Below are 16882 nucleotides of genomic sequence, written 5' to 3'. Positions count from 1 at the left end.
CTCTAGCCGTGCTTAGCTACAAAGAAATTGACGGTCGAGACGAAGCTCTCCGTTTCATCCGATGATATACCGTGATGCTTGCAAGGTATTTTTCAATCGTGTCGATTGTACGATTTCTACTCGTCAATAGTTGAGAATTATCGCTTGGAGTGTGAATTTAAAGTTTAATCTCTCGTGCGTCTCGAGGAACGAGTTTCATTGAAAGAGAGGAAAGTGTCGGATAGCCGTGTCTTCCACTTCCATTTTAACGAGCTAGCGAGAAATAAATATGCATAAAGTCTTTTTTCCTTGTCCTTCGCTAGACGTCTAGCAAATTATTATTCACAGAGTCGCCCAATTTTCACGTCAATTGTTTACTGTCAACTATTCAGCCTTCAGTGTCCTCGGACCCCTTCTATTCTCCATCTACACTGCCGACTTACCAATATCAACAGGAATAACCATAGCAACATTTGCCGACGACACAGCGCTATTAGCGTCCCACACCAACCCGATAATAGCCTCATCCACTCTCCAGCGAGGTCTCGACTCAATGGAAAAGTGGTTCAACAAATGGGGCTTCAAAATTAATGAAAAAAAATCTACACATGTAACCTTTACGCTGCGAAAACAAACCTGCCCACAGGTCTCCATTAACAATATAACAGTTCCCAACAAGGACACAGTCAGATACCTGGGCATAACTCTGGACAGGAAATTAACTTGGAAACAACATATCCTAGACAAATCTAAACAACTCAGGGACAAACTCAAAATATTTTATTGGCTCATTGGCCGTCGCTCCAACCTAAGCACGCAGAACAAAATTGCGCTCTATAAGGCCGTAATAAAACCAGTCTGGACCTACGGAATCCAACTATGGGGAACAGCAAGTAATTCCAGCATTGAAATACTCCAACGCTTCCAATCGAAAATGCTAAGATCCCTATTAAATGCACCCTGGTATGTTACCAACGAAACAATCCACCGTGACCTCAAGATACCTACAGTCAAAGATGAAATGCACAAGTCCAGAAGCAGATATAACACAAAAGTCAACAGCCACCACAACCCATTAGTCACCCAACTACTGGACACGATGGACCAGATCTGCAGACTAAAAAGAAAATACCCTCTAGATTAAATCCTTAGTTTCTACTAGAACCAACAATATAAAACTATTATAATCCATGTCATTGTATCACGCCAAATTAAGTTACTGAAAATTCTCAACGAGAATTGATTGTAAATATTCTAATAAAGAAAAAAAAATAAAACTTTTAACGAAGGATAATTACGGCATCATCTGAAATCTCTTCTCGAGGACGTTTCTATCTGGAAAATATTAATTAATCCTTTGAAAATTAGATTTGGAATTTTCTCTTGGTTATGCAAATGATGCGTTAAATTGTATATTTAAATGAAATACATGACTACCGAACAGCTGGAAATTTTATAAGAAATGTTCTCTACCTCAACTTGATTGGGAGAGTCGAAGCATGACTCTCCAAGGCAAAGATTTTTCCTTCATTTTGCTGAAACATTACGAGGAACATCGTGTTAGACGAGATAGAGTAAGTATCTACGTCATTTCTCTCGCAGACGCGTGCTTTAATAATTACTTCGGATGATACAGTCTCCGTGAATTACGCGAGACATCGCAGATTGCGCTGTAATTTATTAAATTTACATCACGAACGCGAAATTAAATTTTTCCATTTTCACAGGGCATAGATGACATATTGCGTATTCGCGTATGTCGCGACAATTATTCGAAGAACGTGCTTTCGTTTAATTTCATGGTATTCCAACTATGTTGATTTACCGGATGGACTGTTGCGTACTAAAAATTTAATTAGAATCGCATTGCCTGGTCGCGTGTTGTGCTTTCGATAGTAATGCATGCGCGGGCCAATTAATTTGCAGTCCCGAATGCGCGACTATTTAGCATTACGTGTGTAACGACGCTTTCCCCTGTGCCCGAGTTCCGGCTATAATCTTTAAATCCCGGCAATTTGTTCAATGCCTATCGGAAAGTACAATGAGTTTTACGCATTCCACGAACCAAGGAAATAAAATATCATTTGAAAAATACATGTACAGCTTTTGGAAAAAGAAATCTATTTTAATATACATGTTAGATTTATATCTATTATCTCACTGTTATTTTTTTTAACGATATAGCGTTGGTTATTAATTTTCATTTATATGATTTACCAAATGACCCGCTCAGAAACCATACTCTGATCAACTCCATGAATGGAAAAATAAAGCAACGCGATGGTGTTTCAAGTATTTTTTAACGTTTACTTAAAAATTTTACAATTATTTATGTCATCTATGCGAATAAGCTTGTGAAAATAAATTAGTTATCGTTTTAAAACCCTTACGAAAAGATAAATGTAAATAAATGCGATATGACAGATAAATATTACTTGAAAATCATATTTGAATTTCAATATATCCTTTATATTTATATTGATCGATTATATGACGTATATACCTTCTTGTTTTTTTTTTTTTAACGAATATAATATAGAATTGATTATTAGCTTTTGCTTATATGATTTTTGAGATAACAATGGACGAATCTTGGTGCGTATGTTCATTGAAAAATGCTGGTCTGCGTCGAATGAAAGTCGAGTTGCAAAGGGTGGATGCAGGAAGGAAAAGGAGAGGATTATCCCTGAAAAGAGTTGCGAGACAAAGTCCTATGGAGTAGCGAGCCACAACCGCGAACGAGGGCTAATAACCTAGGAAGTTAATTACGGCCGTAAACCGCAAGGGGGTTGTTTGACTATATCTTCGTAGCAAGGGTGGCTGACATAACGTGGCCTCGTTATAACAGAGCCGCGCTAATCCTTCGTCTCGCATTGCCCTTTCGAAGCGATCGCACATCGTGAAAAACACCATCTCACCCTGCGTGCAGCAAATCTATGGAAATTAACTCGAAACCCCGACTTAACTCTTTCCCATAATTATTTTCCATGTTCGAACTTCATTTTGTGATCTGATTCTTTAATACGTTTACCTTCTAAGTTCGTAAATTCGATCGGAGATTAAAGCTCCGATCGAACCAAGTAATTTGAGACGTTTTTATCAAACATAAGGATTCGTTGAGGAACATGTATCAATTCTAGCATAGGCTTAGTTATAATTTATTTCTAACTTAAATTTTCGAAGCTTTGATCGTAACAGACATCGTGAATTACGAGTATTAAATAAAGATTAACGCGTACGAGCCTTACTGCGGATAGATCAAAGGATGATTCTACTTAAAGCTTCAGTTTAATAGGCGATTATAAACTCTCACAGAGAATACCACTTACCGCAATTATTTTGTCCTACAGGATTAATCGCAGGGATGGAAAAATGGCTAGAAAGTTTGGTATAGTTATTTCTATGGTAAATAATGAAACAACCGCGATTAAAACACGGTCCGAAAAGAGTGAAACATGGTACTGAAGAGACTGATAACTACGAGGGAAGAACGAATGTTTACAGTATGAATAATTCATTGTTTCGGTGAAATTGCCCCCGGCACCGGTATGAACAACGAATGAATGCAGTTCGCAATAAGCCAAGAAGAAAATTATACGCAGAATTAATGCTATGGCGAAACTTTGTTCCTGTGGCGCGGTGCCGCTTCTACACGAGTACCATGTTAGTTGAGGTGATTTTGGTAGCGATTTATGTTTGAAAACACCAGAGTACATTTAACTATGTAGTTTATTAAAATATACCCTACGTGTACACTAGTCGTATAATACACTTGTTGTCTTGATTCGTGATTACGAATAGATCGGCGTAAAGAAGTATCGGCTTAGCTGTTACTGCTCGAGTCACTCGATAACAAAGAATGCCTCGCTACCCTGTTCGCTATATTTATATGCGTCGGAGTTGACAAAAGGCGTTGGGATTTGAATTTTGAAGATGTTCTCGAAAAATCCCAACGGACGCTGAACTCTCGACCTTGTTTACGAATTTTGACTTTTCGGGTAGTCGACTCGAGGGCATATCGACGGATTTCGATTAACCTTCGGTAACCGCCTAAGGTTGTCGGATCTATAATAAACTCATCTTTCAGTAAACACGATTTTTTGTGTAGCGGGTTCACTGGACTGGTTCACTGGACTGGTTCACTGGTTCTCGGTAAAAAGAAAGTAAGAAACTGATCTGCTAGAGCGTAGCTGGCCATATAATTAGTCGGGACACGACAGAAACGAAACCGGCACGCATAAATGTCTTGAACACGCAAGGTCGTGCGGTTCCAGGTGTTTATCGCCTTTCGAGTAGGTCGACACTTCGAGGAATCTTATCGTGAACTGCATTCTGTGCAATGTACTCCACTCATTGAAAAAACTTGCTCGATCTGGAAAGTTTCTTCCTCGGGAAAAATCAGGAGGCAAAAAAATAAATTGATACAGGGTCTATGATAAAAGTCAAGTATCTATCTATCTTCTCGTTATCGTTGACAGCTACTCGAAATGGTATTATCTTTGATTAATTGAATAAAAAAATTTAACAAATGCGATTTCAGATAATCGAAGTGTACAGGTAAATAGATAATTAATATCGCCGCGTACTATAAAAGGCCGTCCGTGTTCCTCTTGGTTCAGTAGTCCATCATGTTTCGACTAACGATCACGTCGTGTTTCTTATTGGTCGCGCTAAGCGCGGCAGTAGACGTGAACTGGTACAAGAATGCCATCGTGTACCAAATCTACCCGAGGAGTTTCAAAGACAGCAACGGAGATGGTATCGGTGATTTGAACGGTATCACCAGTAAGCTGGAGCATATTAAGGACATCGGTGCCACTGCTCTCTGGCTATCACCGATTTATAAGAGTCCACAAGTTGATTTCGGCTACGACATCTCCAACTTTACCGACATCGAACCCACTTACGGAACTCTAGCGGATTTCGACAGACTGGTAGCCAAGGCCAAGTCCCTCGGGCTCAAGGTGATCCTGGACTTCGTGCCTAATCATAGTTCTCCCGAGCATCCCTGGTTCAAGAAGAGTATTCAAAGGATCAAGCCGTACGACGAGTACTACGTCTGGCGCAACGCCAGGATGGTCAACGGGACCAGACAACCGCCGAACAACTGGTTGAGTAACTTCGGACGCTCGGCTTGGGAGTGGAACAACGTTCGCAAACAATACTATCTGCATCAGTTCGCTATAGGTCAACCAGATTTGAATTATCGCAACAAAGGTTTGGATCAAGAGATAAAAAATGTGTTCACATTCTGGATGAACCGCGGGGTCGATGGTTTCCGCATTGACGCCATCAATTTCATGTTTGAGGATATCAATTTTAGGAATGAACCGAGCGCAAACAGAACCGATATCCCTAAAGACGATTACGACAGTCTGGTCCACATTTACACATTAGATCAGAACGAAGTCTACGGAACGCTCAGCAGCTGGAGGAAGCTGATGAACGACCACTCCAACCGTACCAAATCCGATCCTAAGCTAATTCTCACGGAAGCATACACCACTCACGAACGTACCATGAAATACTACGGCGCTGGCTCCAATGTTCCCTTCAACTTTATGTTCATCACATCACTGAACAACCAATCTACCGCGATGGACTACAAAAATCTGATAGATAGTTGGGTGAAATCCGTGCCGAGTGGCAACGTGCCGAATTGGGTCGTAGGCAACCACGATAACCATCGCGTGGCGTCCAGATTCGGCACTGGACGAGCTAATATGATTATCCAAATGGCGATGGTCCTACCTGGTATAGCGGTTATTTACAACGGAGACGAAATCGGAATGGTAGACAGACCATTCACGTACAAGGAGACTGTAGACCCAGCCGGTTGCAACGCTGGTCCTAGTAGATACTTCGTTAAATCCAGAGATCCAGAAAGAACACCGTTCCAATGGGACAATACCACCAGCGCTGGATTCTCCAATAGTACGAAAACCTGGTTGCCTGTGAATCCCAATTATAAGACTTTGAACCTGGAAACTGAGAAGAAAGCAACTAACTCCCCATATCAGCTGTTCAAACAGTTAATGAACATAAAGAAACGACCAGTAATTGCAAGGGGCTCCTTAAACGTTGCAGTATTGGATAAGCAGGTTTTGGGTATTACTCGTACTCTAGGAAGCGAAACTGTAATCGTTATGCTCAATTTCGGTAGTGAACCTGCCACTGTAAATGCTAGAGCTTCCTTGAAGGTTCCTCTGGCCATGGTAGTTCATATTGCTGATGTTGATTCCTATCCTCGTCCAGGTACCATGGTTTTCACCAATTCGATAACTATTCCTGCATCTTCCTCCGTCATATATACCTCTCCTAATATATATCGTTCCATGAATGAGTAATTTTGATTTTGCATTTCTTTACTGGTTTTAGCAACGTTGACGAATCACCTGTACCATGTTATTAATGTATTGACGGTCAATTTTTAATAAACCTTATTCTATTTATTTCATTTGTATGGTTGTAATTTTTTAATTGTGCAGTTCCATTTAAATCTATTTCGGTGTTATTTTTCAGCAATTTTTCCATCTCTACGTAGAATTATTCGCCGATAAACCCCGGTTCGAAGTAGACAATAAACTTCCGACGCTTCCCTACAGCTTTTATGAAAATTTAACGAACCTCCAGCATCACAAGTAGCGAACTTCCATAATTATTTGCGCCAGAAATGGCAAAACTACGCGAATATTAAATGCAAAATCCTGTTAACAAGATCACGACTGTTTAAAACAAAGCGGTTAATTGTACATTACAATTTTTATCGCGTCGCTGTTGTACGCTCCTCCGATTAAAAAGCTCAATCTCCGCTCGCGCGCGCAATATCAAGCCTTGCGATTTTTTACCGCACATCCGTTCCCTGCTGCGGCATTCCAATGAATAAATCAATGACTACATTTTTAAGACGTGACGAATTAGGTTGGTTTCGTATCGTCAGTGAATCGCAAATTTTGCCGCATTTTAAACGACGGCCCTTGACGGGGAGAAAAGTCGTTAAAGTATAAATTTAGAATCGACCGCCAGCTAAATCAAGGTATCCTATAAAAATAATTAATTCGAAACGCAGCTGATGGCGAGTATTTCCAGTCGAATTTTCCATGCCGTAAATTACGGATGAATCAGACGCGATTAAAATAGACTTTCTCTGTTCTCTTTTCTTCCACCGATTTCCTCAGCTACGAAGAAAAAACATCGCGGCTGTCGATCCATAGCTCGTTAATTAATTGTCCATTTACGGATTTAATGTGATTGCATTATTTAGCGCGGCAGAACTCATTCATGAATTTTCGAATATTCATAGAATAATTACATCGTGGCGCTCTCAAGCCGCGGGAAGAGACGATCGTGGTAGAGATTTTATCTTCCGTGGTAATGTACTGTAGTATCGCGGAAATATTAGGTATACAATTTCTTTGATACTATTTATTTTATTTTAAATTAGTTATACAGATATTAATGAGACAGACAACTATGGTTGTTTAATATGGAACTAATAGTAACAATCTTATTTTAACTTGGCTACTCACACAACTCCGCAACGCTAACAAGTCTACTCTTAACAACGCAACTCGACAACGCTAACTCTAACAACTCCACTCTTCAACTCTTCGATCAATTCTGACCTCACGACCCACTCTCACTTTTCGATTAACCGCTCCTTGGATTCGAATCGTTCCCCTCCATTAGCGCTATTTTTCCCTTTCTCTAATTCCGTCCTGTTAACGCTTCGCAAGAACTAGGTGACTCTGGTTACACCGGCTTTTTTTATGTAAATTAATAACCGAAGGACAGGCGACCTTATTTTGCTTAGTTTCTAACCAGGTTTTTTCCTCACGATACTACAATATGTATAAGATTGAAATTGAAAATAATGAGAATATAGGTAAGGAAATAAAAAGTATATAAGTAGCATGGAAGTTGAAAAAAGATGAAATATATGTAAGGAAATATTAAGTACATGTACAGCATGGAAAATGAGAATAATGAGAATATAGGTATGGAAATATAAAGTATATGTACAGCATGGAGCTTGAAAGTAAAGAACATATACGTAAGGAAATAGTACGTATATGTATAGCAATGAAGTTGAAAATAACGAAAATATATGTATGAGATGTAAAGTATATGTACAGCATTGAAATTTATAATATTGAGAATATAGATATGGAAATATAAAATATATGTACAGTATGGAACTTGAAATGAAAGAAAATATACGTAAGAAAATATTAAGTATATGTATAGCATGAAAATTGTAGAAAGAATAAATCTATGTAAGGAAATATAAAGAATATGTATAGCATGGAAATTGTAATCGTTGCTCGCTCGCTCCCCTCGCTCGTAAAAATCTAGACTAATCTCACAACCGATACAACACGTTCGCTAATTTGAGGAGAACCGCCTCTTTATCGAAAAACGCACGCAAGAGGGATTGGTTTTAGGTTAGGTTATAGTTTTTCGAGCGAGCGCTGCGAGCTAGCAACGCGTACACGTGTGTCACAAACAAATGGTATGGCACATAGGGACATTGAAATAATCGCACCAGCCCGAGGAGCCGAAAGCTTTTATCGAATTGTTGACTTACATAATGTTACAGGTTGTCAATATTTTTACACAAACATTTGTAGTTCGACGTAATACACTAGTACAGCGAAACAATCAAATTCGCTGGAAAAATTTGGAAATATAGGAAATATATGTAAGAAAATATAAAGTATATATGTAGCATGGAAGTTGAAGAAAGATGAAATATGTGTAAGGAAATATTAAGTACATGTATAGCATGGAAATTGAAAATAATGAGAATATAGGTAAGGAAATATAAAATATATATGTAGCATAGTGTTCCACCGCGCAACACATCTGCACTCCATCCCGCGCGGCTTGACAGCCAACGGTCTACGTGCCGTCCTTCGAACTTCCATAGGCCCAAGGACCCACCATTCTTTTTTTTTTTTTTTTTTTTATTAGAATATTTACAATCAATTCTCGTTGAGAATTTTCAGTAACTTAATTTGGCGTGATACAATGACATGGATTATAATAGTTTTATATTGTTGGGCGACTAATGGGTTGTGGTGGTTGTTGACTCTTGTGTTATATCTGCTTCTGGACTTGTGTATTTCATCTTTGACTGTAGGTATCTTGAGGTCACGGTAACATACCAGGGTGCATTTAATAGAGATCTTAGCGTTTTCGATTGGAAGCGTTGGAGTATTTCAATGTTGGAGTTACTTGCTGTTCCCCATAGTTGGATTCCGTAGGTCCAGACTGGTTTTATTACGGCCTTATAGAGCGTAATTTTGTTCTGCGTGCTTAGGTTGGAGCGACGGCCAATGAGCCAATAGAATTTTTTGAGTTTATCCCTGAGTTGTTTAGATTTGTCTAGGATATGTTGTTTCCAGGTTAATTTCCTGTCCAGAGTCATGCCCATGTATCTGACTGTGTCCTTGTTGGGAACTGTTATATTGTTAATGGAGACCTGTGGGCAGGTTTGTTTTCGCAGCGTAAAGGTTACATGCGTGGATTTTTTTCATTAATTTTGAAGCCCCATTTGTGGAACCACTTTTCCATTGAGTCGAGACCTCGCTGGAGAGTGGATGAGGCTGTTGTCGGGTTGGCGTGGGACGCAAATAGCGCTGTGTCGTCTGCAAATGTTGCTATGGTTATTCCCGTTGATATTGGTAAGTCGGCGGTGTAGATGGAGAACAGTAGGGGTCCGAAGACACTACCCTGGGGTATGCCGGATTCTATAGGGAATGTTGCGGAAGTGGCGCCTAGGCATTTAACTATGAATTGTCTGTTGGTTAGGTAGGACTTTAAGATGGAGTAGTAAGTGTGTGGTCGGACTTTTTTAAGTTTGTAAAGAAGCCCTTCGTGCCATACTTCGTCGAATGCCTGTTGAATATCAAGGAATATAGCTGAGCAGTATTTTTTCTTTTCGAGGGTTTGGCTGATATTGTGTGTTATTCGGTGGATTTGCTCTATTATGGAATGCTGCTTCCGAAAGCCGAATTGATGATCTGACAGAGTTTTCAGATCCTCTATTAGTGGAAGGAGTCGATTCGTTAGCAACTTTTCGAATAGTTTTGACAAAATGGGTAGAAGACTAATTGGGCGATAGGAGCTAGTTTCTTGTATTGGTTTTCCGGGTTTAGAGATGAGCGTAATTTGTGACGTTTTCCAGGTTTTGGGATAATATTCAAGGCGAAGAATTGCGTTGAAGATTGAAGAAATGAGTGCAATCCCTTTTACTGGTAGTTCCTTAATTGCTTTGTTACTTAATTGATCATGTCCCGGTGCTTTCCTGGCGTTCAGACGATGGATTAATTCAGGTTTAGAGAAGCGAAAGGTTTAATGGGGAGAGACATTTGGAAGGGGGAATGCAGGTATTCTGTTATTTCCGGAGCGGTATTGGAGGAATGTGGTTTGAAAATATTGGATAGGTAGTTGGCGAAGAGGTTGGCTTTTTCTATAGGGCTTCGTGCCCATCCGCCTTGTGGACAGCGAATTAATGGGATTATTTGGGGGGGACGCGTGAGTTTCCTGGAAGCCTTCCATAGTGAGTAGTTGGAGTCGGCAGAGGGGGACAAATTGACGAGGTACTTTTGGAAACAGTCATTTTTGAATTTTTTAATGATTTTGGTTAACTTCCTGGTTGCGTTGTTTAGCTTGTGTTTGTCGTCCGGTGTTCTATAGGTTTGCCATACTCTTATTAATCTTCGTTTTTCTGTAATTTTGTTTAATATGTAATGGGGATATTCGTGTTTACTGATAGAAGTCTTAGTAGGTATTGAGGAGCGGATGGCGTTTATTATGCTCGTGTTTAGGTATTCTGTGGCAGTTTCGACATCTGTCTTTGTTTTTAGTGAGATCGAGGCAGAGGTTGAGCGGATAGAGATTTCTCTAAAGAGCTGCCAGTTGGTGAGTTGGTTGTGAATAAGGTCATTAGGTGGGTTCTCGATTATAGCTGAACCGACTGTTGCTATTACGGGGGAGTGGTCGGAAGAGAGTTCAGTCGAGGAGTTGATTTGGACGTATCTGGGAGAGATATTTTTGGTTATGAATGTATGTGGTTCATATGTGGTGAGGTAGTTGACGTGTCGCGAGTTTGAGTCCCCGGCAATTGAGATTGAATATAGTACAAATTTGATACAAGTCAACTTTCGGGTGAAAGTTATGTGCAACAGGCCCTTGCCTGATCCCTTGGTCAGCCCCGCCTTTGCCGTCTGTTGTGGGTGTGTATCTTCTGGGAGTTTCGCCCTGGTAAGGGTGCTTTATGTTAAGCACCCAGGGGGTCCGAAGATAACTCGCGCCCCGCCCGTGGAGGTATTAGCCGGTAAGAATCCGGCACTACCTTCTGCCCACTACACATTACATGGGTAGTAAAGGTGTCTATGAAGATTTCCTCCACGGAAAAGAAAAAAAAAAAATTTTTTTTTTGTGGTATAAATGGAGATACTAATATTTTATTAACCTGTTGCATTTCAGTCAATATCATACAATTATGTTATTATTATCATTATATTATATTATTATATAGTTATTATTATATTAAAAATGTTTTGTGAATAAACGCTAAAAAAGGTACACATTATACAGTTGTTTATCGAAATCATTACAAGGTCACGTAGTATCTAAACACCCGACGCAACATTTAAACTCGTTTGTGGAAAAATAGCAGCATTGCTGTCAATGATATTAGTACAGTCGTGTGTGCTATGTGTATCAACACAAGCGTCGGACACGTATATCAGTTGGTGTTGCTATGTGAGTGGTGCAGACAGGCAAACATTGTTACCCATAGAATTCGGGTTTAAGACTCAGACTGGGGATTTCAGACGCAACCGCGTAAGACGCGGCAGTACGGCTAAGGAAATTCCATCCTTAGACAATAGAGCCTTGTCTAGCACTCTTTCCAGGAAAAGCGTGCTCAGATTGCAAAGCACCTCAGAACAAAAAAAGACCAGTAAAGTAAGTTAAATATAAATGGGCATTCCAAGCGTTTGGTGAGATTATTTTCAATCAAAAATGAATTTTTAATCAATATCCAAACGTGTTACTTTGAATATCAATTGTATAAACAACAAGAAAGAATTAATATATCCTATTAAACTTTGCACACCGCACAGAAATACAGAACACATATACTCTCAATATATTCTAATAGAGTTTCATTCGCTTGAAAAGAAACAAAAGATTTTGTCCACATTTCTTAAACATGATCGAAATTGATTGCAATATATTTACGTCTGCAGTTTGCTATTGAAGCAGACGATTGTCAGACATGTACTTACATACGTTTAAGGCGGATTCAATATTCGAAAATCAGTTAGAAGTAAAATTTTCAAAATTGAAAGACAGACGTGTGTTTATAATTTCCAACATCACAAAATACTGATCTTTTAATGCAAACAAAATTTTATTTAAATATATCTAACCATACAGATTAAAGCTCAAAAGGAGCAACTCCATTACAAAAACAGTTTCTGAATTCCATTTTCACGAAAATGAGAAATTCGTGTAAATTATATGATACTTCACTGAAAAAAATTCCTATCTTCGACGTCAAAAAATGATAGATTCGATGTGGAATGACCCTTATTGGAAAACAGAAGCGTGTTCCTTCATTGTTTTAGTATATGCAAATGAGTCTGAGACATACAGGAGACGCTACCATCTGATGCTTCTAGATGCAGTTCGAAACTGAAAAGACTGAGGTTTTACATTTTCTTCCTGTGATTCTTAATTTTCTTTATTCGATTTAATTTAGTCAGCTTTTCGTAACAGCCTACACCTACCTACAATTATAACTAAGCATACAGGTAGATAATACATAGATGATAGCACTAGATAATGAACAAAAATAATAAATAAATAGATAAAAATGTATTAACGAATTAAATGCTTCAGATAGAACATTTTAATTTTATAAAAGAAGCGAAATAAGACATTTCTATCTAGAAATGACTTGAAATCATATTGTTGAGATATGTATAATTTTATGTGCTAGACTAGATTGGACTTGTATGCGAATATCAGTGTGTGGAAGTATGTGTGCGCGCGGCGTCTCGAAAACAAAGGAATGTAAACTGTCCAGTTAACAATCTGTTATGGGAGAAAGTGCTGAGACGCGTGCAAATGTGTATCGATGAATATCTTTGGAATCGTTTATCGAATAAATATATAACTATTCTAATATAAATTTAAAGTGTAAATTTAGTGTTCCTATACTTATATTTCGGCTATTAAGATCCAAAATTTTCAACACACATTCAATTAATATTTTTAAATATACGTACAATTTATACACAAAAATTGTTAAGAAATTAGTGGTTTCAACATATATACGTGGTATTACAATAAAACGTCCTATCGATATTTAAAGGTACTTACGAGTAATAGAACATTATAAATTGGCATCTTAAAAACAATTAGAGTAAATAAAGTTTAAAAGGTAAAAAATATGGAGAATTTCGAATGTTTCAACCAGTGGCCCAAAATAGCAAATATTCTCAAAATTCTAACGAGAGAAGTTATTTGAAAAAAAAGTTACCTCTCCTTGGCAATAAAGAAACCTACTAAATTGTAACAGATGTTTTGAAAAAATTAAGTGATTCAAAAATATTAATTTTCGAGTGTTCTGATTACAAATAATCATTATCGGTGGACATTTCTACGGTTATCGATAACTATTATTAACGATAAATATTGTTTTGTTTATACATAACCATAACTGTAATGAACTATTTTTAGTTATTGATAATCATTATCGGTGACGAAATTTTTAACCAAAGAAGTTTGTGTAATTATAATGATTATTTCTGATGAAAACAATTTAAAATAATTGTAAGATGCCAAGGTTTATACTATAAATTTGTAAATTTGGGTAACAAACATCATAGTCCCTGATTTCAACATATTTTAAAAAAATGAAAAATGCTATACAGAACATTTTAATTAATTGTAAGAAGGAGACTAAAAGAAATTTAAATTAAAGTTCGTTTTTGTTTCTTTTTTAGAGAGAATTCAAGACTGGGCTGTGTGGAAATACCTGGAGCCCTCTCCAACGCACCCCGAATCGCGTTAGTCACGGCCAGTGTAAGGAAGCAAGAGGGTGACTGTAGGGCAGCAGAAAAATCGGAAACCACCGAGATTACTACGGAAATGGATGAAGTTAAAAAGATAAGAAAGTCGGAAATTATCCCAAGGATACGTCTGTTAGTTTCCAATCAAGGGTACTTTCCCAACTGTTTCGCAAAAGGCAATGTTGGTACTAACTGCTAATAAGAAATGGATGTTCGTGAGATTACAGAAATTAGGTAATAATGGTTGTAAGTTGAGTTTATAATATTTACTGATTTTTTTGAAGCGTTTACGGAACATTTTAGAGCACTGGGTAATAAAATTTAATCATAATACAGATCCAAAGAAAATCATGTTGAGTTTCTGAAAAATGGTATCTAAATATGTAGATCTGATGAAAATTGTGATGAATTTCTGAAGGATATCTAGAATAAATTTATTGCACACAATAAAGTGTAATTAATAATGCAATTGGTAAACGGATGTAATTAGATGATGTTGATCGTAAAGATTTTGTAAGTTTCACTGAATATTTTGCAGGAGAGAGCATGATGATAAGAATCGGGATCTATGTGTAGGTAATGCCATTTGTACTTGCAGTGACATGGAAAAAGGAATAGACAATGCAGGATAATATTTTTTCGTTTGAGGTTTCATTTTCCAAGATGATTGGGTTTGAACTTTATATATTATGTAAAGTATAACAATTTTGTCCGACTAACTAATTTTTCTTTTTTATTTACATAATATTAAAAATGATTATCTCTTTTTCCAGTGGGTTAAGTTTAGGTCGGACTGTATAAAAATGCAACTGTCTGCTCCAAAATAAAATATAATCGTAACATAAATTGTATTAAAGCTTTTTGCAAATATCTCGGAAACTAAAGCCAAGTAGCGATAATATGTATAAAAAAAGTTGTCCAGAATGATGACCTCGACACATCTCAAAATCATGAAAATCGATGAACTGTGTCCTTTTGTATGTAATTTCATAAATAAGTTTTATATTTACATAATGAAAAATAATACGATATATATCTCAATTTTTATTATTTATTTGCTAATAGTATTAACAAGAACACTGTTATTGTTAACAAAACAACAACGTATGATTCGTATTATTCATTTCCATAATGTATTATTCAAGGCTCGAACAATTTCTCTAAATAGTATAACATGAATATATATTAGCAGATGATATAATGTAGCTTTGTAAATTTGGACAGTAATACGACTGAAAATTGAGCTGATGAACCTAAAACTTATGGTTGTTTGAAACTAGTAACGTAACTTGGAACAATATTTACAAGAACTAAAACAATCTAATACAACCTTTAAATGCTCGATTTTCAAAAAAATGGGCCTAGTAAAAAATCACTTTTTTTCGTGATAAATCATTATTTGTTTGGAACAATCTTGGACTAGTATAGAACAACTTGGAACAACAACAAAAAATCTGCCTCCTCAAAATACCTGATATGTAAAATAATGCATATAGTAACTTAATATGTCTTTAGAGGAAGGACAAGTAATGATGTTTTGGTTTAACAAGTAATATTCCATACAGCGAACTGATTACAATACTGTCGTACGTCGTATTATCATACTCGGCTCTCAACTTCTCGATTCACACTCCGGCTCCTCCACTCACACTCTCCGGCTCCTCCACTCACTCTCCGGCTTCTGCACCCGCTCTCTCTGACTTCTCAACTCACACTGTCCGATTTCCCAAATAACTAATAACCCCTGAGCTAGCAACCCTTTGTCCTTTCTTATCCCCACCTCGCATGTGTTCTGCGAAGGCAAGTGGCCAGGATACGTAGGCCTTTTCTACGAAACTAATCACTTGAAGGACCGACGACACATTGATGGACCCGCTGACGCCTCGGCTCCCGCGGCATTGTTAATGGTTCGACCGATATCTTAGTCCTTTGTCCACGATACTACATGCATATAAGTTTTTGTTACTATAATTATAGAATTATATTATTATATTCTTGATAGCATCGAAGTAGAATTAGTTGAATGATAGCAATACTGAGCATTGAATAATTCGTAGGAATAAATAAATATTAGAATTTTATTTAGAAATATAAAATCTTTATATCCGGCGTTGATTGTGAAAACATTCGTTAAGGATACGTTCGTTCGCCGACCAACTGTTGGTAACATGATACATTTACACTGTACATGTGAATGTGTGTGTAAGCGTCAGAGGACGTCCAGGCCTTGGTTGAGACATAAGACAAGAGTCAGTCGTTAGAAGTATCTGGAAGAGTCGGTTGACAACGTAAAATAAAATGTCTATCTTTACCAATTTATAATGTTCTATTACAAAGTATCGTAAATTAAATAGTCCTACCTTCAAATGACGATCGGACATTTTATTCACGTACATATGTTGAAACCACTAATTTCTTAACAAATTTTTCTAGCTTTCATTTCTCTTCTAAATTTTCTCCTTGCTACGTTTGTCTTTACGTGTAAATTGTACGTATATTTATAAATATTAATTAAATGTGTGTTGAGAATTTTGGATCTTAATAGCCGAAATATAAGTATAGGAACACTAAATTTACACTTTAAATTTATATTAGAATAGTTATATATTTATTCGATAAACGATTCCAAAGATATTCATCGATACACATTTGCACGCGTCTCAGCACTTTCTCCCATAACAGATTGTTAACTGGACAGTTTACATTCCTTTGTTTTCGAGACGCCGCGCGCACACATACTTCCACACACTGATATTCGCATACAAGTCCAATTTAGTCTAGCAAATAAAGTTATATATATCTCAATAATATGA

The 16882-nt window shown here is 37.3% G+C and overlaps 1 protein-coding gene and 1 long non-coding RNA gene across 2 annotated transcripts; both read left to right on the top strand.

Moving 5' to 3' along the window:
- Positions 1-4578: 4578 nt before the first annotated feature.
- LOC126926420 (maltase A1-like) lies at positions 4579-6439 on the top strand. The gene has a single exon (XM_050742724.1). It carries the CDS (start codon positions 4608-4610, stop codon positions 6324-6326), a length of 1719 nt encoding a protein of 572 aa, XP_050598681.1. The 5' UTR covers positions 4579-4607; the 3' UTR covers positions 6327-6439.
- Positions 6440-14520: 8081 nt separating this feature from the next.
- On the top strand, positions 14521-15010 carry LOC126926486 (uncharacterized). The gene is made up of 3 exons (XR_007714653.1): positions 14521-14582; positions 14668-14760; positions 14843-15010. It is a non-coding gene; the product is annotated as an uncharacterized LOC126926486 (long non-coding RNA).
- Positions 15011-16882: the final 1872 nt, after the last annotated feature.

This window comes from Bombus affinis, chromosome 18, assembly GCF_024516045.1.
Source record: "Bombus affinis isolate iyBomAffi1 chromosome 18, iyBomAffi1.2, whole genome shotgun sequence".
In the NCBI taxonomy this organism is placed as follows: Eukaryota; Metazoa; Arthropoda; class Insecta; order Hymenoptera; family Apidae; genus Bombus; species Bombus affinis.
The sequence above is the reverse complement of the archived record's forward strand: the minus strand, read 5'-3'. Positions and strand labels throughout refer to the sequence as shown.

Coding starts and splice junctions, on each gene's coding strand:
- LOC126926420 (XM_050742724.1), top strand. CDS start 4,608: ATGTTTCGACTAACGATCACGTCGTGTTTCTTATTGGTCGCGCTAAGC.